This window comes from Rhinoderma darwinii, chromosome 1, assembly GCF_050947455.1.
Source record: "Rhinoderma darwinii isolate aRhiDar2 chromosome 1, aRhiDar2.hap1, whole genome shotgun sequence".
Taxonomy (NCBI): Eukaryota; Metazoa; Chordata; class Amphibia; order Anura; family Rhinodermatidae; genus Rhinoderma; species Rhinoderma darwinii.
This window is the reverse complement of record NC_134687.1, coordinates 63,150,751-63,175,313: the sequence shown is the minus strand read 5'-3', so window position 1 is coordinate 63,175,313 and position 24,563 is coordinate 63,150,751. Positions and strand designations below refer to the sequence as shown.

Here is a 24,563-nt window from a genome sequence, read left to right as displayed (position 1 = left end):
GGCGGGTACTGTAGTGATAATGGGAGATTTTAATTTCCGGGATATTAATTGGTGTCATGGTTCAGCTTCAACTGCAAAGGGGAGACATTTCCTCAACCTGTTGCAGGAAAATTTTATGGGCCAGTTTGTGGAAGACCCGACTAGAGGTGAAGCTCTGTTGGATCTGGTCATTTCTAATGCAGATCTTGTTGGGAATGTCAATGTTCGTAAAAACCTCGGTAACAGTGATCATAATATAGTTACATTTTACCTATACTGTAAAAAACAAACGCAGGCTGGGAGGGCAAAAACATTTAATTTTAAGAAAACCAATTTCCCTAGGATGAGGGCGGCAATTCAGGATATGGACTGGGAAGAACTAATGTCAAATAATGGAACAAATGATAAATGGGAGATTTTCAAATCTACTTTGAGTTATTATAGTGCAAAATTTATTCCTATAGGTAACAAGTATAAACGACTCAAATTAAACCCCACATGGCTTACACCTTCTGTGAAAGGGGCAATACATGACAAAAAAAGGGCATTTAAAAAATACAAATCTGAGGGTACATCTGCAGCCTTTGTAAAATATAAAGAGCTTAAAAAAATCTGTAAAAATGTAATAAAATTAGCAAAAATACAAAATGAAAGGCAGGTGGTCAAGGATAGTAAAACAAATCCCCAAAAATTCTTCAAGTATATAAATGCTAAAAAGCCAAGGTCTGGACATGTAGGACCCCTAGATAATGGTAATGGGGAGTTGATCACAGGGGATCAAGAGAAGGCAGAGTTACTAAATGGGTTCTTTAGCTCTGTATATACAACTGAAGAAAGAGCAGCTGATGTAGCCGCTGCCAGTGCTGTTAATATATAAGTTGATATACTGAATTGGATGAATGTAGATATGGTCCAAGCTAAATTAAATAAAATAAATGTACACAAGGCCCCGGGACCAGATGGGTTACACCCTAGAGTTCTTAAAGAGCTTAGTTCAGTTATTTCTGTCCCCCTTTTCATAATATTCAGAGATTCTCTAGTGACTGGTATAGTGCCAAGGGACTGGCGCAGCACAAATGTGGTGCCTATTTTCAAAAAGGGCTCTAGGTCTTCCCCGGGTAATTATAGACCAGTAAGCTTAACATCCATCGTGGGGAAAATGTTTGAGGGGCTATTGAGGGACTATATACAGGATTATGTGACAATAAATAGCATTATAAGTGACAGCCAGCACGGTTTTACTAAGGACAGAAGTTGTCAAACTAACCTAATCGGTTTTTATGAAGAGGTGAGCAGAAGTCTAGACAGAGGGGCCGCTGTGGATATAGTGTTTTTGGACTTTGCAAAGGCATTTGACACTGTCCCCCATAGACGCCTAATGGGTAAATTAAGGACTATAGGTTTAGAAAATATAGTTTGTAATTGGATTGAGAATTGGCTCAAGGACCGTATCCAGAGAGTTGTGGTCAATGATTCCTTCTCTGAATGGTCACCGGTTATAAGTGGTGTACCCCAGGGTTCAGTGCTGGGACCACTATTATTCAACTTATTTATTAATGATATAGAAGATGGGATTAATAGCACTATTTCTATTTTTGCAGATGACACCAAGCTATGTAATATAGTTCAGTCTATGGAAGATGTTCATGAATTGCAGGCAGATTTAAACAAACTAAGTGTTTGGGCGTCCACTTGGCAGATGAAGTTTAATGTAGATAAATGTAAAGTTATGCATCTGGGTACCAACAACCTGCATGCATCATATGTCCTAGGGGGAGCTACACTGGCGGATTCACTTGTTGAGAAGGATCTGGGTGTACTTGTAAATCATAAACTAAATAACAGCATGCAGTGTCAATCAGCTGCTTCAAAGGCCAGCAGGATATTGTCGTGTATTAAAAGAGGCATGGACTCGCGGGACAGGGATTTAATATTGCCACTTTACAAAGCATTAGTGAGGCCTCATCTAGAATATGCAGTTCAGTTCTGGGCTCCAGTTCATAGAAAGGATGCCCTGGAGTTGGAAAAAATACAAAGAAGAGCAACGAAGCTAATTAGGGGCATGGAGAATCTAAGTTATGAGGAAAGATTAAAAGAATTAAACCTATTTAGCCTTGAAAAAAAGACGACTAAGGGGGGACATGATTCATTTATATAAATATATTAATGGCACATACAAAAAATATGGTGAAATCCTGTTCCTTGTAAAACCCCCTCAAAAAACAAGGGGGCACTCCCTCCGTCTGGAGAAAAAAAGGTTCAAGCTGCAGAGGCGACAAGCCTTCTTTACAGTGAGAACTGTGAATCTATAGAATAGCCTACCGCAGGAGCTGGTCACAGCAGGGACAGTAGATGGCTTTAAAAAAGGGTTAGATAATTTCCTAGAACAAAAAAATATAAGCTCCTATGTGTAGAAATTTTTCCTTCCCTTTTCCCGTCCCTTGGTTGAACTTGATGGACATGTGTCTTTTTTCAGCCGTACTAACTATGTAACATCATGGTTTTTGTTTACATTTTTTAAAATTGTGGCAGGAAAACGCAATATGATAGCAAAGTGCGAATAGACCCTAATTCTACTATCCTGAAATGGGACTTGTAGAGATAAATAAAACGTGATGCCAGTTTTTAGCTAGGCTTAGGATCCCGTACACATAGCGTAACCACAAACAGTTTTATCACAAATTGCCGTGTGTTTCAACTGTACAAGCCGCATGGCCAAAAACCGCATTGCAAGACCGCAGCTGTTAATGGTAAAACTGTGTATGGTTTTTCCCTGTGGTTCTTGGCCGCACGGCACATTATTGCCACGTGCCTTACACATGGTGTCCAAAACAACTGACGGAGTAGGATTATGCTGAAACTCATCATAGCTGTGGACAATATAATGCAGGATAGAAGACAGGTAAAACAAAGGTTGGGTTTCTTTGGCATGTGATGTACATTATAGCGAAGGACAAATGATCTTTATATCACCTGCATGGGGGCAAATATATAAGGTAGATTTACGGCATATATGTTTCGAGGGGATATATCCAAAAAACAAAAGACATCCATTGGCCCTCAAACATTTAAAGAGGCTCTGTCACCACATTATAAGTGGCCTATCTTCTACATAATGTGATCGGGGCTGTAATGTAGATTACAGCAGTGTTTTTTTATTTAGAAAAACTATCATTTTTGATGGAGTTATGACCTATATTAGCTTTATGCTAATGAGTTTCTCAATGGACAACTGGGCGTGTTTTACTATATGACCAAGTGGGCGTTGTACAGAGAAGTGTATGACGCTGACCAATCAGCATCATACACTTCTCCCCAATCATTTACTCTGCACATAGCGATAAAGCTATATCGCTATGTGCAGTCACATACACAAACACTAACATTACTGCAGTGTCCTGACAATGAATATAAATTACCTCCAGCCAGGACGTGATGTCTATTCACAATCCTGACCACTTCTCTGCACTTCTCTGTGAGTTACAGCATAGCAGGCGTAGTCTCGCGAGATTACGCTGTAAACTGTCATTTACAGCGAGATCTCGCTGTGCTGTAGTCTCACACAGGCGCTACAGAAGTGGTCAGGATTTTGAATACACATCACATCCTGGCTGGAGGTAATGTATATTCATTGTCATGACACTGCAGTAATGTTATAGTGTGTTTATGTGGCTACACATAGCGATATAACTATATCACTATGTGCTGTATAAAAGAATGGGGAGAACTCCCACTTGGTCAAAAAGTAAAACATGCCCAGTTGTCCATTGAGAAACTCATTAGCATAAATCTAATATAGGTCATAACTCCGTAAAAAATGATTGTTTTTCTAAATAAAAAACACTGCTCTAATCTATGTTAGAGCGCCGATCACATCATGTACAAGATAGGCCACTTATAATGTGGTGACAGAGCCTCTTTAAGTACATTGCAGTTTGGCTTCTAGAATTGGATTTGTGCATTACTGGCTTACACATTTAGCTGCCGGTTTTATTCCTGGAGGTTCTTAGGATTGTACAATACATTGATTTAGACATATACATATAGTCTCAAAAATGACATTTTCATACAGCTACCTTCAGCATTGCTTTCTTCTTCAGCGTCAAAATCCTTCTGAAGGAAAATATCCTTAATTGCAATAAGCTCTGCTTTTAAGGTCTCCAATCTTTCATCTCCCAAGGATGATAAATATTCTTGTACCTGCAGTGATTGTTACATGGTTAGAATAAATGTACGGAGAAAAAACCAAACCATAAATAGTCATAGGTAACAATGTATCAGATATAACAAAGAATAGTGATGTGCAGATGTGAACTTCTATTTTGTCAGCTTTGGATAACCCAATCTTCCCTGTGTATTACCTTTGTCTCACTTTCATTGGAGAGGATTTCCAAAGCTTCCAGATGGGACAGTCCCTGGTACTCGTCAAATAACATGCCATAGTGTGCCGTCCTCTCATCTGACACTTGCTCCGCAAGCCTCTGCTTCTCCTTTTCTTTGGCTTCCCTCAACATCTGCACAAACAAAACGATGAAATCTTTGCATCGTCCACATATATTAATATCAGTGTTTCCAGTATTCATTTAGGAGACTGAGGAAATCTTGCATGATTGCTCTAGTCTTGTGCGATCTCCCAGCAGATTGCATTTACCAGAAGGAAATGGAAATTTACATCTTCAGTAGTTGTGAACAGAGCTGGTATACAGGTCTATGTCCGGCATTAATATACACCATGCAACCATCACTTACCAGTTACCAAGTCTTACTATAGAGAAGGTAGGGTTTCTTATTATTGGTAATGCATATACATAATTTACTGTGATTTCTCCCATTTAATGTATACTACCAGTTATAAATAAAAAACATAAATTTTATCTTGGCAATGTAATTCATTAGCAGAGTCCTTCTCCTTTCTGTGCTCCAGCAGCAAAGACTCGAAACCTGCAACCGATGGAAAAGCTCCAGCAGCAGACAGAGCTCTGGGTACAGTCTTCTAGGCACCCGTATCCAGTAGGAAGCCTCGCTGTGCTGCTTTTATTGTAATTAATAGGAGTTTTGCAGCAGAGATTTCCTTCTGGCGGGCTACGGATGACTAGTGAACTGCTAGGATGACTTGTGTCTGCTGCTGGAGCTTTTCAGTCAGTTGCGGGAGTGTTCAGAACAGGAGCCTGCGCTGCAGGAGTTCAGAAAGGATGAGGACTCTGCTAATGAACTACATTGCAAGGATAAAGTTTGTTGTACATACTGCAACATGGGATATTTTTCTTAATAACTGGAGGTACACCTTAACCCCTTTAGGACACAGCCTGTTTTGGCCTTCAGGACACAGCCTATTTTTTCAAATCTGACATGTGTCACTTTATGTGGTAATAACTCCGGAATGCTTTTACCTGTCCAAGCGATTCTGAGATTGTTTTCTCGTGACATATTGTACTTTATGTTAGTGAAAAAATTTGGTCGATAAATTCAATATTTATTTGTGAAAAACTTCAAATTTTAGCAAAAATGTGCAAAAATTAGCATTTTTCTAAATTTAAATGTATTTGCTTGTGAAACAGATAGTAATACCACACAAAATAGTTACTAGTTACCATTTCCTATATGTCTACTTTATGTTTGCATCATTTTTTTTCACGTACTTTTATTTTTCGAGGACGTTACGAGGCTTAGAAATTTAGCAGCAATTTCTCATATTTTCAATAAAATTTCAAAAGGCTATTTTTTCAGGGACCAGTTCAGTTCTGAAGTGGCTTTGAGGGCCTTATATATTAGAAAGTCCCCATAAATCACCCCATTTTGAAAACTGTACCCCTCAAGGTATTCAAAACCACATTCAGAAAATATTTTAACCCTTTAGGCGTTTCACAGGAATTAAGGCAAAGTAGAGGTGAAATTTGCAAATTTCATTTTTTTTGCCGAAATTCATTTGTAATAAAATAAAATCTGTAACACAGAAGGTTTTACCAGGGAAACGCAACTCAATATTTATTGCCCAGATTCTGCAGATTTTAGAAATATCCAACATGTGGCCCTAGTGTCCTAATGGACTGAAGCACAGGCCTCAGAAGCAAAGGAGCAGCTAGTGGATTTCGGGGCCTCCTTTTTTTAGGAATATATTTTAGGCACCATGTCAGGTTTGAGGAGGTCTTGTGGTACCTAAACAGCCGAAACCCCCCCCAAAGTGACCCCATTTTGGAAACTACACCCCTCAAGGCATTTTTCTAGGGGTATAGTTAGCATTTTGACCCCACAGTTTTTTTGCAGAATTTAGTGGAATTAGTCTGTGAAGATGAAAATCACCTATATTTCTGTGGAAACATAGAATTTTTTCATTTTTACAAGGAATAAAGGAGAAAAAGCCGCCCAACATTTGTAAAGCAATTTCTCCCGATTACGGCAATACCCCATATGTGGTCGTAAACTGATGTTTGGACCCACAGCAGGGCTCAGAAGGGAGGGAGCGCCTTTTGGATTTTGGAAGCAGATTTTGCTGGATTGGTTTTCAGTGCCGTGTCGGGTTTGCAACGCCCCGGAGGGACCAAAACAGTGGAAACCCCCCAAAAGTCACCCTATTTTGGAATCTACACCCCTCAAGGAATTTTTCTAGGGGTATAGTGAGCATTTTGGCCCCTCAGGATGTTTTTTAGAGCTAGGGTGACCAAAAAACAGCGATTTTGGCGCTTTAAATTCTTTATTTATTACAGCGTTCACCGTGCTCAATAAATTACGTTTTAATTTATTCTGCCGGTCGGTACGATTACGCCGATACCATATGTGTATAGTTTTTTTTAAGTTTTGCAGCGTTTGCACAATAAAATGAAGTTTCTATAAAATAATTTATTTTCTGGGACACGCTATTCTGAGCCGTAACTTTTTTATTTTTTCGTCAAAAAAGCTGTGGGAGGTCTTGTTTTTTGCGGGACGGGTTGTAGTTTTTATTGGTACCATTTTGGGGTAAATGCAACTTTTTGATCACTTTTTATTCTATATCTTGGGAGGGGTGGTGACCAAAAAATAGCGATGCTGACAGTTTTCAGTTTATTTTGTTTGTGGCGTTCACCGTGCGGAAAAATTAACATTATAGTTTCATAGATTGGGTCGTTACGAACGCGGCGATACCAAATATGTGTACTTTTTTTTAACGTTTTCATTTTTTCCCTATAATAAATGATTTATTATAGGAAAACAAAACCTTTTATTTTTACACTTTTATAAAACATTTTTATTAACTTTTTTTTACTTTTTACACTTTATATTTTTGTTTATTAACTTTTTTTTTTACTTTTTACACTTTCTTTTTTTGACCTGCAGCTCTGATCGCTGCTAGAATACATTACACTACCTACGTAGTGTAATGTATTCCAACTGTCAGTGTGACGTCACAGTCACTTTGACAGTTGGTCTACGAGGATCAGCAGAGGCTGATCCTCATAGGCTGACATACATGGCAGACCTGGGGGCCGTTGTCTGGCCCCCAGGTGCCATCACAAGCATCAGAAGCCCCCACGATTGCATGGGGGCTGCTGATGCGCTACAAACCCGCTACATGCGGAGATTGCAATCGAGCCCCGCATGTAACGGGTTAATTGCCGAAATCAGCGGCGATGAGCCGCTGATCGGCAACACTGGAGAGTGTCCGCTGTCGGGGACAGCTGATCTCCAAGTTCCCGATGCACACTGTCGCCGACAGTGTGCATCGGGAACGACACAGTGACTTCCTGTCACTCTGACAGGAAGCCTATCAGGACCAGCCGAAGGTTGGTCCTGATGGGCTTCTGTCCATGGCAGACCCGGAAGCCATTGTTTGGCTTCCGTTTGCCATACTAACTATCGGCAGACCCCGCGATTTCGGACGGGGGTCTGCAGATATGTTAGAAACCCCTAAAATTCGGCGATTGCACCCGATCGCCGAATTTAAGAGGTTAATGCGCCGAAATCAGCGGCAAAGGACCGCTGGCCGGCAAGAGGGGAGTGTCAGCTGTCGGCGACAGCTGACCTCCTGGTTCCCGGTGCACACTGTCGCCGACAGTGTGCACCGGGATTAACTCAGTAACTGTACGTCCTCGTGCGGGAAGTAACTTCCCGCAACGACGTACAGTTACGTCCTGGTGCGGATAGGGGTTAAACTAAGTTTAAGGATTCTTATGTGTGCTTAAAGAGGCTCTGTTACCACATTATAAGTGGCCTATATTGTACATGATGTGATCGGCGCTGTAATGTAGATTACAGCAGTGTTTATTTAAAAAAACGATAATTTTTGATGGAGTTATGACCTATATTAGCTGAATGCTAATGAGTTTCTCAATGGACAACTGGGCGTGTTTTACTTTTTGATCAAGTGGGCGTTGTACGGAGGAGTGTATGACGCTGACCAATCAGCGTCATACACTTCTCTCCATTCATTTACTCTGCATATAGCGATATCGCTATGTGCAGCCACATACAGTACACAAACACTAACATTACTGCAGTGTCCCGACAAAGAATAGACATTACCTCCAGCCAGGACGTGATGTGTATTCAGAATCCTGACCACTTCTCTGTGATTTACAGCATAGCAGGCGTAGTCTCGCGAGATTACGCTGTAAACTGTCATTTACAGCGAGATCTCGCTGTGCTGTGAAATCACAGAGAAGTGGTCAGGATTCTGAATACACATCACGTCCTGGCTGGAGGTAATGTATATTCATTGTCAGGACACTGCAGTAATGTTATAGTGTGTTTATGTGGCAGCACATAGCGATATAGCTATATCGCTATGTGCTGTGTAAATGAATGGGGAGAAGTGTAGGACGCTGATTGGTCAGCATCATACACTCCTCTGTACAACGCCCACTTGGTCATATAGTAAAACACGCCCAGTTGTCCATTGAGAAACTCATTAGCATAAAGCTAATATAGGTCATAACTCCGTCAAAAATTATTGTTTTTCTAAATAAAAAACACTGCTGTAATCTACATTACAGCACCGATCACATCATGTACAATATAGGCCACTTATAATGTGGTGACAGAGCCTCTTTAAGGTGAATCTCTATATTGGACAGCACCCATTCATTTTGTGTGTAGCCTGAAGAGAAACTGATCACAGGGGATCCTGCTGCTGGGACCCCTGAAGTCAACTAATATCACTGTGGGAACCACTTTGCAAGTGGTTGTTACACATTATCCATTCAAAGTAATGGGTGTCCATTGTTTCAATGGACGCTCAGCCTGCAGAAACAAAATGATGCAAATCTTGGCTATAGGTAATAGAGGGTTCCTGATGGGAGATCTTCCACCACACTATAATAAAGCATATGGAAAGGGTTTGCTTAAAAGGGAAGGTGTCATGATTTTTTTTTTTATTATTATATTGCTTTCAATATGATATTAACATAAATTTTATTTATTTGTGTTCTCATGTTCTACTTTTTACTGTGTTCTTACTTTTACTTCCTTATGGGGGTTGCCATTTTTTTTTTATCTCTGTATGTGTCGATTAACGACACATACAGAGATGGAATACGGCACATACAACCCCATACAGAATGCGAATGGGAGGCGTTCCATTCTCAGAAGCGTGCGCCGTCTGTGTAGGAACGGCGCATCCGCTGCTCCCACAGATCAAAATGAAGCTCGTTCGTAGAGCAAAATCCAGCGCCATTTTCATGTGGACCGGAAGATGCTGCCGGACAATAAGATGACGACTTCCGGCCGCGGCTTCCGGCCATATGTTCAACGAAGCGAAGGCGCAAGGAAGTGGAGTGTAGACCAGCGGAGGCAGGAGCAGGTAATTTATGTGTTTTACGTGTATCATGTGTTTATTGTGTTCGTGTATGATGTGTGTATTATGTGCGTGTATGTTGGTGTATGTTCGTGTGATACTGTCTGCTGAGCCCTGTATCTAATCCTCCTAGCACTGTGCAGTCCCTCAGAAAATGGCGGCACACAGTGTAGGAGGTTTGAAGAAATTCAAACCCCTCCTTCTCCTGGCACTAGCCAGAAGAAGGGAGGGGGGGATTGTGTGAGGACACTAGAGCGAGTGTGTCCACCCCAAATTTGCAGCATAAATCAATGAGGTTGCTTTACCACAGTGACCATGTTGCAATTTGGGGAACTGCTCCCTCTAGTGGCCAGCACATGGAAATGTTAGAAATTAGAATCTAATTTATAATATTTCCTGACTTGTGAAAAAATGAAAACAATGTGTAATCACTTAAATACTAATTTTTTAACTGAAAAAAAAACAAAAAAACATTTCTAGCGACACATTCCCTTTAAAGGGGTATTCCCATATTAGACATTTTTGGCATATCCACAGGATATGATATAAATGTCTGGAATATGCAGGTCCTAGTGGATAGGTCATAAATGTCTAAAATGGGAATACCTCTTTAAAGCAGTTGACCCCTTTAAAACAAGCAGAAACACCACATTCTCAATCACTGTGACTGACTATATACATAGGACCTTTTACAGCATGAACTAAAAACACAGCAAAGCATCATCCCATATGTTTTCAGAAGCTTTAGTGTCATTACCTGCGATAAGGATACCGTCTTCTGCATAAGAGTCTTAGTTTTCTTAAATCCCGGGTCACTTTCGGCTAGTACATTCATTGTCTTTTTTCCAATAAACTCCAAGGCATCAAGGCCGCCACTCAAGACAGATTTACCCTAGAAAATTTTTGCAAAATTATGGGTAAGTAGGCTGTAATACAGGTTAACAAAGATATATACAAGGAAGATTAAATAAGTATTTAAGGATTTCAGTGCTATACGATGCCCAGGATTTACTGTAATCCATCAAACAGTGCCAAGAGTCAGACCCCCACCAGTCTAAAATTGATGGCCTATCCTTTTTTTTTTTTTTTCAAATATATTTTTATTCAAAGCCAGAACAGTTACAAGTATGCAGTGTGTGTCACACATACGTACATCAAATAACAATGTGTTCCAGCCTCAAAATTATTTTCCATTTTACTTGTCATCATTAAATTACAAAGCAATTAATAAGGCAAAACAAAGCCAACAATTCCCTTCCCTCCCCCCAACTCTCCCCCATCTCGGTGAACATTTTCTTAACTAGCCATCAGCATGCCTAACGTGCCCTGGATACTCTGTGAACTATACCATGATGTGTGTCGAAATGTGCGCATGAACACCCCTATCTCTGCTGTGGGATAATGTTGTTCAATGAATGTACGCCAAGTTTTAAAAAATTGTTCTGTAGACCTTTCTTTGTGTCTTTCTAGGTCCGTTTTATCATATCCCAATAAAGTCTTGAGTATTCACGACCTCCGCAATTTCCGGGACCGATGCCTGTAACCAGTGGCGTAAGATGCACTTCTTGATAGCCAATAATGCCATATCTATTCCTTTCCGGGCCACTATAGGTGGTCCCTCCCCCCCTGGATCCAAAGGGAATATAGTGAAACAACACTGCCTGTGGGTTTGCGTGCACCTCTTCCCCCCAGGTGTCTTTAATAAATTGGAGAGCCAGATCCCAAACCGTCCGAATTTGTGGGCACAACCACATCCCATGAAGTAAATCAGCTTTGTGTAAGTCGCATTTAGGACAACTACGCAGATAGTGTGCTGGAGCGTCCCTATAAGATAAATTAAAGGCGTATGTTGCTCTGTGCATAAGCCGGAAGTGCATCTCACGCCACTGTTCATTTACCATGACCTTCCTCACCCTCTCCCATCCATCACGAATTTTGCTGGAGATTTCTGGATCCTCCAGCTCCACCTCCCACGTTCTAAAGCAGGAGGTACTAAAGGAATCAAGATGAGCATTCCGAAGTTTACCATATAAACTTGCTAGACTTCTTCCCGTACCACCCTGCGGCACCATCCCATCAAATGCTCCCCGCACCTCCACTACATCAATATTGCGGACTTTGGTTTTACATAACTCTGTTACTTGAGCATATTGCAAATACTGATTTCCCCTCAAATTATATTTGCTAGAGACCTCCTGCCACGTAAGCCATCTCCCCTCCTCAGCATTCATGAGTTGGCCCAGGACATTGATCCCTTCATCTCTCCACTGCGAAAACAGTTTATTCTGACTCCCCTGTGGGAACATGGGGTTATCCCACAACGGCCAGAATTTAGAAAGACCATACGGAAGACCAAAAAGCTTCCGCACCGCCTTCCGATGGCCTATCCTAAGAATAGGCCACCAGTTGTTTTTTTTTTAAAACCCAATAACCCTTTTAAGGGAACCTATCACTGGACAAACCCCTTTACATAACACTGAACTTGTCACGAGACAAGGTCCAAGATATAACAACTCACCGTGTTCTGTACAACATTAGTTAAAGCTGAAAATACACCACGACTTGCACTAGGTGAAATGGGTTCTGCTGGACTGTCACCTTTTTCTGTCGATACTGTAATAAAGTGGACATAGAATTTAGTCAATATAATACAACAAGATTTATGTTCCATATGACTCTTATATTTGACTAGAATCAGAAGTGTCAGAATGTCTTTTTAGATTACAGGTACAAGACTCGGTTGCATGGTGAAGAATGGAATATGACACAATCAAGTCTGAGATTCTAGAGAAATATATCGAAATAATGGCCTGCACCTTTACAATAGACAGAGGTTTTGCCGATGGCAACTAAAGACATTACAGTTGCAATTTTTCTTTAGCATGTTTGAAAACGATAGACGTGACTGACAACTTATATTTGTTCTCAAAGCCAATGAAATCACCTTTATTAAAGAGGTTATCTGGTTTAAAAGAAACAAATTTTCATATATTCTATTATGGAATTCTGATTTAAAAAACTATTCCCACTAATAAAGTGAAAACATATTGCTAGGATATGCCATGACTTTATGATTAGTAGGGATCCGACTTCTGGGACCCCCATCGATCCTGAGAATAAACTGGCAGCAGAATTGTTTCAGTTTTTCCCTGCACAGCTGGGTGACTGGGAGCTCCGCTGTGCAGGGAAAAATTAGAAGGGCGCGCATCGCAGTGCTCTGGTCCCTTCATTCGGACTCCTACCAATCATAAAGTGGTGGCATATCGTAGCGATATTACATCACTTTATTAGATGGGAATAACCCTTTAATTGAAGGGGGTCCCCTGATAAGGATCCTCATCTCTTTGTCAGAGTGGAGAGCGGTTACAAAGTACGTCTATCGCTCTGGAGGACCAGACTTGTCCTGTAAAACATAGACAACGCATTGATTTGTGTAGATCTAGAAGCAAAACAATGCACGGCGCCACATGTTGCAGATAAACCAAGTAGGAATGTTCGTATAGGTTGAGACAGGATTGTGCTCCCCTAAAGTGGTTGTGTAGATTCAGACACAACTCTGGTTGTGGTACAATTCGTAAGACAGGGAATCCTAGGAGTGTGCAGCTGCCAAATCTTGGAGCCGGTATACAAGAAATGTTCCCGCATCAATAATGCAAAATTAAAAAGAGAAAAATATACAAAATATATTCTCTTTTTAATTTTGCACGCATTCATTTGTATGGGCTCCGTGTAATGCTTCATTTCCCCTGTAGTAGCGCTGCAAGGAAACCGAACAATTAGGCTATGTTTACACTCCACATTTTTGCCTACGTTTGACATATATATGCCGGTAACAGCTCCTGATGTATACGTTAAACTGCGTGTCTAATGCCGAACAGGGGTATCAATCACATATAGGCTATAATGGAAAATGTTTAACGGATGTGTCATGAAAAGCTATTGAAAGGCACATGACGTACACGTTTAATGCATGCCTGTGATGGGATTTCATACATGCATACATAGTTTTAATGCATACTTTTTTACTGGACTCCGCGGGATGGAATAGCGTAGTCTACTACGCTATTCCATACAGTTTTTTTAATGCTATATTAACGTCTATTGGCCAGACGGAGGACATTGTTTTGGCCTCCGTCTGACAATAGAGCCCTATGAACATGTTTAGCGTGTACGTCGCAAGCTTTCCCCAAATAGACACTAAACGTAAACAATGATGTGAACAGGGCATTTCTGCCTGGTTTCCTCACAGATTACAGCTGATCACTGAGGGTCCCAGCAGAAAGACACGGTGATCAGCTTATTGTCAAGGGACCCTTCTAACAAGTAGGGATAGTCCAAGGAGGAGAAGCACTTTAAAGAGGCTCTGTCACCAGATTTTGAAACCCCTATCTCCTATTGCAGCAGATCGGCGCTGCAATGGAGATAAGAGTAACGTTTTGTTTTTTTAAAAACGAGCATTTTTGGCCAAGTTATGACCATTTTTATATTTATGCAAATGAGCCTTTCTAAAGTACAACTGGGCGTGTTTAAAGTTAAAGTACAACTGGGCGTGTATTATGTGCGTACATCGGGGCGTTTTTATTTTACTAGCTGGGCGTTGTGAATAGAAGTGTATGATGCTGACGAATCAGTATCATCCACTTCTCTTCACAACACCCAGCTTCTGGCAGTGCACAGACACAGCATGTTCTCGAGAGATCACGCTGTGACGTCACTCACTTCCTGCCCCAGGTCCTGCATCGTGTCGGACGAGCGAGGACACATCGGCACCAGAGGCTACATTTGATTCTGCAGCAGCATCGGCGTTTGCAGGTAAGTCGATGTAGCTACTTACCTGCAAACGCCGATGCTGCTGCAGAATCAACTGTAGCCTCTGGTGCCGATGTGTCCTCGCTCGGCCGACACGATGCAGGACCTGGGGCAGGAAGTGAGTGACGTCACAGCGTGATCTCTCGAGAACACGCTGTGTGTCTGCACTGCCAGAAGCTGGGCGTTGTGAAGAGAAGTGGATGATACTGATTCGTCAGCATCATAAACTTCTATTCACAACGCCCAGCTAGTAAAAGAAGTAAAAACGCCCAGTTGTACTTTTACTTTAAACACGCCCAGTTGGACTTTAGCAAGCCTCATTTGCATAAATATAAAAATGGTCATAACTTGGCCAAAAATGCTCGTTTTAAAAAAAAAAACACGTTACTCTTATCTACATTGCAGCGCCGATCTGCTGCAATAGGAGATAGGGGTTGCAAAATCTGGTGACAGAGCCTCTTTAAGAATACTTTTAAACAGAGGATTCAGTTACTGTGACAAAATGCGAAAGACGGACATGTTCCATAATTCCCGGAACATTTCCACGGCACTGACACCCTTCCGTAGTGCTACGGAAAGGTGTCAGTGTTCAATGAAAGTGAATGGCTCCGTTTTTGCGGACCGCAATTGCGGTCCACAAAAACGGAGGTTTTTTGCTGTCGTGTGCATGGGGCCTCAAACTGAATGATAATATGTATTAAATGGGGGCTTTTGCACCAGCTCCCATGGTATGAACGGTGACAGACCCTTAAGGAATAGTGCGCCATATTTATACAATACACAGGTCCTCACTGAATGTGAGAGTAGTTTTCATGAATGATAGGGTGCCCATCAGTTGTCTTTATTTTCCATAGACCATACACAGTATTAGGCCTCATGCACACGTCCGTTGGCCGTTGCACGGCCGCTAATGACGGATCCATGAAATACGGACCGCACACGGATAGCTTCTGTGTGCTTTCTGTTGTTTCACGGCCATTTCATTGATTTCGTCCGAGACTGTTCCATCAAAAACGGGCAGGAGTAGGACCTGTCCTATTTTTGACGGAACAGCCGCACAGTTCCGTTAAAACAACGGAAGTGTGCATGGTCCCATTGAAATGAATGTGTCAGGGTGCTATCGGTTAAGAAAACGGATAGCACCCGGAAGAAAAAAAACTGAAGTGGGCATGAGGCCTTAACCCCCAATTTCTGAACGTAGTAGTTGTATCAAATTATGAAATGTATATTCACCTTCTTGTCCTGCTTCAGACGTTCCTATCTCGCCACTTTCCTCAGACTCTGAAGTCCTAATCCTTAACGTAGCTCCTGCTTTTTCTTTCACGGCAGATATCCCATGTCCTGGAAAAACAGGGAGATCATTTGTGAGGATGTTACCAAGGCAAATTTTTTTTTTAAAGGACAGTGCTGTAAAGACAACTGTAATACCGCTTTACGCCTAATTTGTATATGCATATTCAAATAAGGGTATGGAGCTTAGCCTAAGGTTGACTTCCACATCCTTGCTGTATTACACAACTAGAGGTTTCTTTTCTTGAAGACTGGTCCAAGGTCTCATTGCAAGGGTTCCAGACTTGTATGGTAATATTACAAAAAAGAGCGAGTTTGAACTGGCGATAGACAGAAGATTTTTGTACGCAGAATCCACCAACAATCTAATGCTTAGGTCTACAGTGACCAGAAGACTTTCCCTGCAAATGGATTTTAACCCTATTGTTTCGCTGCGACAATTAGTGGCTGCTTATCCCTGCTCCCACCATAGAAATGATGGTAGACTCAGGTTAGATAGTATGTGTGATGACAGCTTTACTTTTTATTAGGCACTTGATGTTACTATATTGGTATACTCACCTACGGTTGCACTAGCTGATGACAGGAGAGACTTGCCCCATGTTCCCCAGGTGCTCCATGTGCTTTCCTTTCCAGAAGTCTCGGAATCCTAAAAAATAAATAAGACGCTTTTCTAAGTAGACCGTCCTTTGCAGTTCGACTACGGTATTCAAAGGATATGCCATAAATGTCCGATAGTAGCAGGTCCCACCTATCTCTAGAACTCCCTGACCCCATCTTACCTTATCCGGCCCCCACTGCTCCCTGACCACTGTCTAACAAGGTGGTCAGGAGTGTAGAAACAGCCGAGCTACGCTGTTTCTGTAAATCCTTTAGAAGTGAACGGGAGTTAGAGAAACAGCGTTTCATGGCTGTTTCCGTAGCACCCGCATTCCAGGAACAGCCAAGCTTACCGTGCTACGCGGTTTCCATAACTCCCATTTACTTGAATAGAAGTTGCGTGGGACTCGCATTTGTTGGAAATTTATTGCATATCTACAGGATATGCCATAAATGTCCAAAATGTGAAAACCCCTTTAAAGCGTTTAAACACGAGAACCAGCGGAGGTATACACATACTAGGTGTTCATGGTCTTCCTGATCAGCCTTGGAGTCGGACGCAGATTCTAAGTTCACAGTGTCACAGCATTCCTCTGGGTTTGGTTGGTATTGCTCCTCTTGAGATATTTGTTCTTCAAAGTTCTGTTCTTCAGTTTCTGTGATCTGTTTTTCTCCATTTTCAGGACGGTTTTCGGTTACAGACTCCTCATTATCGCTCAGTAAAAGGTTTGCTATTTTTTCTAGTTCAGTCCCAGTGGTCTCCTCTTCTGCTTTACCTCCTGCACTTGACATTTTCACTGTTGATAAGACAAAAATAACTAAAGCAAGACTACTGAAATACTGAATGCACATAATATGGGACCTTGTAAAGACTGTTAACCAGCCAAAATATTTCACAGATGAATATAATAAATGCGTCAGGAGTAAACTTATCAACATGAAATCAAATGTATTCACAAGAGGAACTTATGTGTTATGACTAGTACATGTCCCCAGGGGGCGGTGCACGACTTCTCTCTTTGGTGGTCGTTGAATCCGTGTCATGCACCGCGCCCTCGAGCCCTGCACCAGGCGTAACAAAGTGGGGCAGATTTACTGCAGTGTCTTTGCCTAGAATGTGTTGTAAAATGTGCCAAATTTTAGTGCAAATTAAGCCAACCAAGAGGCGGTATAAGAAAAAGTGTCTAGCATTATGCCCAAAATTTATCATACAGCACTGTGATAAATTTGGCGCATATTCAGACTGACTGGTCTAAGTTTAAGCAGTCTTAGGTATCATTTACACGAGCGTAATATACGCGCGTGCGACACGCGTGCTTTTCACGTGTGTCGTACGCACCTATATTACTCTATGGGGCTGTGCAGACAGTCCGTGGGTTTTGCGCAGCGTGAGTCCGCTGCATAAAACTCACGACATGTTCTATATTTCTGCGTTTTTCGCGCATCACGCACCCATTGAAGTCAATGGGTGCGTGAAAACCACGCAGGTCGCACAGAAGCACTTCCGTGCGAACTGCGTGATTCGCGCAACAGCAGTCAAACTCTGAATGTAAACAGAAAAGCCCCACGTGCTTTTCTGTTTACAAACATCCAAACGGAGTGTCATAAATCACGCATCCGCGCATCATACACTGATGACACACGGAGCTGTTAAGTGCCTTTTGCGCACGCAAAACGCCGCTTTTTTTGCGTACGCAAAATGCACACACTCGTGTAAATGAGGCCTCAGACAGCTTAGTAAATCTGCCCCAGTATATCAGTTTTGGATTGCCTGGACTGTCCCTTGAAGTGTGCGGTCATGATCATTTGTGCGTAGAGACTGCTGAATGTGTAATTTTCCCATCCTAAGGCCCCACAGCACACGGACCTATTGATTTCAATGGGGCCATTCACATATGCGTGATTTTTTACGCAGTGAGAGTCTGCTGCGTGAAACTCATTACATGTCCTATATTGGTGCGTTATCACGCACCTACGCGCCCATTGAAGTCAATTGGTGTGTGAAAACCACGCACTGCACACAGATGCACATACGTGTGCGGTGCGTGATTAGCGCATCAATTCAGTTGAAAATAATATTACAAATATGTGCTTTTCGAGTGCGTGAATAATGCATGCCTCTCGCAAAGCACACTGATGAATAACGCAACCCACACGCGTTTTTCACACACGTGAATCAGATACGCTCATGTGAATGAGGCCTAACAAGATATCCCCGCGGCCAACTCAGACCATTATCAGATATCAGAAGTCAGTCAATATCTGTGTGAGCAAAACCAGTCTTCCCTCAAGCACAAGTCCGTATTACAGCTCCATGCATGTGCCCACACATTTAGTAGCAATTCCACTATCGGATCCCGGGATCTACGATCAGGAAAGCCTTTCCAAAAATGACTACATGTAAATGACTTGTTTGATCGCCGCCGTCATAACGGAAATTAATCTTTAAAAAAATGTATGCCCCAAATGTAAACAGGCGTCCTTTTTAGTCATGAGTATTGGTATATAACTGGCCTCCCACGATTCACACAAGCATGTTCGGTCCGTAAATGACGGAACGTATTTCGGCCGCAAGTCCCTGCGAACACAGTGCAGTTATGAACGATGCTAGGTGTCCCTGCCTCTCCGTGGAACTACTGTCCCGTACTGAAAACATGATTACAGTATGGGACAGTTGTCCCGCAGCGAGGCAGGTTGTCCTAGCGTCGTACATAACTATGATGCTAGGAGCCCGGCTCCCTGCATTGTGTTCGTCTGGGACTTGCAGCCGAAATACGTTCCGTCCTTTACGGACCGAACATGCTTGTGTGAATCCAGCCGGAGACTACGATCAATGTTAAATAAAAATCAGATAATCGATACTCAATCATAATAATAGGATTACAAATTGGATCTCTACTATCTTGTAAACTTGTTATATGGATGGAGCCTCCAATGTATCTTTATGTGCCCCAATGTTATATGTATTAATCTGTGAAATAAAAAAAGTCGTGGCATACGCCATCACAATTCGTATTACACAGGTATTCTCCACTACAGGCATTGCTTCTAGGGGAGAGTACATAGTCTGTCATTCATCAGCACAGGCCTAGTTTGGATACCCTGGGGCTCCACCTAACCATCAACGACTTCACACACTGCTGTATCTATTGGGAACATGCTATATAGGATCTATACACATTATAGAATACATACATTTGTATACGGAGATCCATCTGGCACGGTCACATTTAGAAATCAGTGCATGGCACGGTAAGTGTGCCCACATGGTGCATGAGTCGGACTGTGATAGCTACTTCTCCAGCCATGATTACTAGGCCACCACTCAACAGAGACAACCTGTAAGGGCTTATTCAGACGAATGTATTATACGTCCGTGCAACGCGCGTGATTTTCACGCGCCTCGCACAGACCTATGTTAGCCAATGGGGCCGTTCAGACTGTCAGTGATTTTCACGCAGCGTGTGTCCACTGCGTAAAACTCATGACATGTCCTATATTTGCCCATTTTTCGCGCATCACACACCCATTGAAGTCAATGGGTGCGTGAAAACCGCGCACGGCACACAGAAGCACTTCCGCGTGCCGCGCGCGATGCGCGCTACAGTAGTCAAAAGTATGATTGAAAACAGAAAAGCACCACGTGCTTTTCTGTTTACAAACATACAGAGTGTCATAATGATGGCGGTTGCGCAAAAATCACGCAGCCGCGCACCATATGCTGCTGACACACAGCGCTGTTATGGACCTTTTGCTTGTAAGGGTAAGTGAACACGGGGCGGATTAGATGCGGATTTCATTGTGGAACAGTAGCAGCAAAGTGAATGATGGTTCAACAAATTTCATCCACACGTGGCATAAGAAATACACAGAAAAGTGTGAAACTTGGTGGTACGGATTCTCAATCTGCGGCATGTCAATTTCTCTTATGAAAACGCTTCAGAATTTCTGCATAGAAAATCAGGTGGGAAATGTCACAGCTAATCCGCCTTGTGTGCATCGAAATGATCACTAAGGATTGTCGCACTGACTTTCAGCCCAGTAAATATATTGGAGCGCGATTATGTTGATTACCGATCACTCATTCTAAGCATCATATATTGTACCAGCGCACTCTATTAAGGTGGAGTGATGGACTTTGTTATCCTCATGACACAGCCTCGCCTCTGTACTGAACACAAGTGAGGTCATATTTGCTGTATCCCACGGTTACGACAATAAACCACTGTCTGTCTGGTGGACTGAACAGTCATACAACCTCCCACCCATGACGGACGCAAATACACACAAAGTATCAAGGAAAAGAAAAGTTACATGTACAATCCACACACATTCCAGGAAAACGTTTAACGTTGGTTCGCCATGATGAGCAGGTCGCTCGCTTCTGCAAACAGGACAATAGAATCGGGTTTACAATGCTGATACCTTGTTTATTGAGGGCTGAACCACGGGGGTCTACTTAGAAGGAAACAAAAGTTTGCACTTTATAGATCAGCGTACACATGAACATATTTCGTGCCAATAAAACATTCGCCCCAGGCTTTTATATGTGTTAAGCCTAATTTACAGAAAAATAATCTTCACATACAGATGTAGCAGAGCTGAATGCGTCATTAATCCATTTTAATTGCACCATGATAACTCACTGAGATAGACAGGGAATACAAGCAGTCCTGTGCAAAACCACAAATATTACAATGTAGTATCAGGATGATTTCCACATGACAAACTGAGCTCTACTACATCGGCATATAAATATGGTGTACAATGATATAACACATTAGTCAATTACTGATCAACACATACGTGACGTTCACCGCCGACACTGTCACAGTCCGTCTGTCTGATCGTATAAAACTTGATGTAACTTCGAAATCTTTAGAACCCCAAAAAACGAATTCTCTCTTTTTAACGAAAATCCTTTATATTTGTGTTGGTCAGAGAAGCGTCACCCAACATTCACCTACCTCTGAAGGGCCAGATGTGGGATTACAAGCAGCTACACACTGCCACGCTGTATGCTCTCCCCTTAACCCCCTCCATGCTGGATAGAATCAGCTTTCATGTGGAGTCAGGGCAGAGCTTCCCCTTCACACTTCATTATTTGTTATATTATCGTTACATCATTTACAATGTCTTTCCTAAAACCACCGGAGGGGTTAAATAACTGCAGTGTAAAATGTCTCAATCTTATTCAGTTGTGATTGGGTTAATAACGAAGATCTCCACCCTTGAGTCTGCAATTGTGACTGATAAAGTTAGTGAAGAAAAAAAAAAAAGTGTCCTGAGGCACATTTCCAGACTCTAGAGGAATACTTGTCTATGAAGGACACGCTGTCACTTGTAGTTCCACCATAGAAATACATTGTTATTTTATATTCATATAAGGAAATAAAATAAATAGACATTGTAACAACTTGTAAGAGACATTATCTAGAATTGTAGACCGCTCTTTCTATCTCCAGCTAAGACTACAACTCCCAGCATGCAGTGACAGTGGCTCTCCAGCCGCTCCAAAACTATGTTGTCATTATCGCACTTTGCCACCGTAGGTGATTGCCATGCGATAATATTAGACTATGAGGAGGGGGGAGGGAGTGCATGGAGTTGAATGTCTTTCAATTGCAATTAAAAAATAATTTCAATTAAGAGGGCTCCTTTCCTAAAATTGCATTAAAAATAGATTCTATGCAGGCAAATTTCTGTGATGTGATATTGCATAAAATAGCCATTAAATAGAAGGCGAATGAAACCGCATAAATGCATGCGATTTTATGTGCCCACCATAGTTTAGTATTACCAGCGATAACGTGCGCCGATCTCTCACGATCACACTGCTATAATCGCTGCTGTGGAGTCTGGGCCTCCTGTGTACGGACAACTTTACTCCGCAGATTTCCCTCTAGTGTTTACAATGAAGCTCCAACAAGACACCGCACACTCTCCATAGCATCTGGAGGCATTTTTTTTAATGCAATAGCGCCACCTCCCGGTAGTATTAGTGAACTGCTGCGAGATCCGCTTGAAGTTGAGCGACTACTGCAACAAATCACTATTCACCAAGAAGAATATGTGCCCCCGTCCGCCTCACCCCATTCATACTCTACAGAGCGGAGAATAAAGCTGCAGTATATTCAGCCCTGTGCAGAGAAGCCCTGATGAAAGCCGGTGTCACTAAGCTACTACGGTGTATGTAGAAACATTGCGACATCTGCACTTATATCACGACATGTATTTATAAGTGAGGGCATCATGCCAGCAGCAGCTTCTATGGACCGGGGATTGTTAACGCCTTACCGCTCAGCTCTTCCTTCTTCCAGGGATGGTTTCTACTCACTCCTCCCTTATTGCCACGTACACTGGATCACGCTCACTCAGGAGAGTGTCAGCATAATGCACTGACGGTGTCTATGTCTGCACCAGCACAGCAGAATAAGTCCTGCATGGCCGCTTACTGGCTGTATGCGCGGGGTTTTATTTATTTTTTTGGTCGTTGAATATTTCGTCCTATATAGATAATATTTTGGTGGGAAGACTGCTGTAAGTTTTGTGTCCAGCAGAGGGCGCTGACGGCGCTTCATTGTCGCTTTTAGTTTGTAGGGAAAGATCCTGTACGTCCTGTCTCCAGCAGATGGCGCAGATGTATGCTTTCCCATTGTGAAAGGTATCAATACCTACAACTTTTGTCTTTTTTGACACACAAGTACTTAAAGGGAATGTGTCGCTAGAATTTTTTTTTAAGTTAAACAGTTAGTATATAAATGATTACACATTGTTTTAATTTTTTTAATTTTTTCACAAGTCAGGAAATATTATAAATTAGATTCTAATTTATAACATTTCCATGTGCTGGTCACTAGAGGGAGCAATTCCCAAAATTGCAGCATTGGCATGTGGTAAAGTAACCTCATTGCTTTATGCTGCAAAATTGGAGAAGACACACTCGCTCTAGTGTCCTCACACAATCCCCCCTCCTTTATCCTGGTTAGTGCCAGGAGAAAGGAGGTGGTTGAATGTTCAAACCTCCTATACTGTGTGCCACCATTTTTTGAGCGAATGCACAGTGTAGGAGGATTAGATACAGTGGTAATCAGACAGTTTTAACACAAACATACACACACATCACATACACAAACATAACTTACCTGCTCCTGCCGCCACCGCTGCCTCCGCTCCTAGTCCTTGCGTCTGAACATATGGCCGGAAGCCGCGACCGGAAGTCGTCATCTTACTGTCCGGCCGAGACTTCTGGTCCACATGAAAATGGCGCCGGATGTCGCTCTGCCAAAGACCTTCCTTTTAGTCTGTGTGGGTGCGGTACATGTGCCGATCCCACACAGACGGAGTACACTATAGTGAATAGAACGGCTCCCCATTCGCATTCTCTATGGGGATGTATGTGCCGTATTCCATCTCTGTATGTGTCGTTAATTGACACATACAGAGATGAAAAAAAAATGGCAGCCCCCATAGTGAAGTAAAAGAAAGAAAAAAGTACAACACAAAAACACAAATAAATAAAATGTATTTTAATGACATACTAAAAGCAATATTATATATAAATTTTTTTTTTTTTTCGTGACACCTTCCCTTTAACATTGCCTTTCAGTATATTGGGGAGAATGCTGTACGTCCTGTGTCCAGCAGAGGGCGCTTATGTACGCTATACTCCAGTATAAGTTTTAGTATATTGGAAACGAAGTACAGTAAAAAATTGTGTAGTACCGTGTTAGCCAGAGACAATATGAAATGTTAAATACTTTTGTGTCAAAAAAGACAAAAGTATAATAGGTATGATACCTTTATTGGCTAACCATAAAAGTTCTATATGCGGCTTTCAGAGCACAGAGGCCCCTTCTTCAGGCCTGAAGAAGGGGCCTCTGTGCTCTGAAAGCCGCATATAGAACTTTTATGGTTAGCCAATAAAGGTATCATACCTATTATACTTTTGTCTTTTTTGACACAAAAGTATTTAACAGTATATTGGAAAGAATGTTGTACATCCTGTGTCCAGCAGAGGACGCTGATGTATATTTTCCTTATTACTGGTATATGCACATTTCATCCTGTGGGTTTTAGTATAATGGGAATGCTGTAAGTCCTGTGTCCAGCAGAGGGC

At 42.0% G+C, this 24,563-nt stretch overlaps 1 protein-coding gene across 4 annotated transcripts in view; it reads right to left on the bottom strand.

Moving 5' to 3' along the window:
- FAM114A1 (family with sequence similarity 114 member A1) overlaps nucleotides 1–22,934 on the bottom strand; it is a 46,695-nt gene extending 23,761 nt beyond the window's left edge. Inside the window, exons 1-8 of one of the 4 annotated variants that reach the window (XM_075859124.1) lie at nucleotides 22,742–22,934; nucleotides 16,964–17,241; nucleotides 16,406–16,493; nucleotides 15,788–15,895; nucleotides 12,264–12,358; nucleotides 10,503–10,637; nucleotides 4,341–4,493; nucleotides 4,056–4,179 (exon numbers count right to left, since the gene is read on the bottom strand). In XM_075859124.1, coding sequence (XP_075715239.1) covers nucleotides 4,056–4,179; nucleotides 4,341–4,493; nucleotides 10,503–10,637; nucleotides 12,264–12,358; nucleotides 15,788–15,895; nucleotides 16,406–16,493; nucleotides 16,964–17,236 — 976 coding nt within the window. In that variant the 5' untranslated portion in view covers nucleotides 17,237–17,241; nucleotides 22,742–22,934. Of the gene's footprint in view, nucleotides 1–4,055; nucleotides 4,180–4,340; nucleotides 4,494–10,502; nucleotides 10,638–12,263; nucleotides 12,359–15,787; nucleotides 15,896–16,405; nucleotides 16,494–16,963; nucleotides 17,242–21,250; nucleotides 21,342–21,411; nucleotides 21,647–22,244; nucleotides 22,326–22,741 lie in introns of those variants that run through there. The other 3 variants (XM_075859141.1, XM_075859115.1, XM_075859132.1) reach the window with 3 other exon arrangements.
- Nucleotides 22,935–24,563: the final 1,629 nt, after the last annotated feature.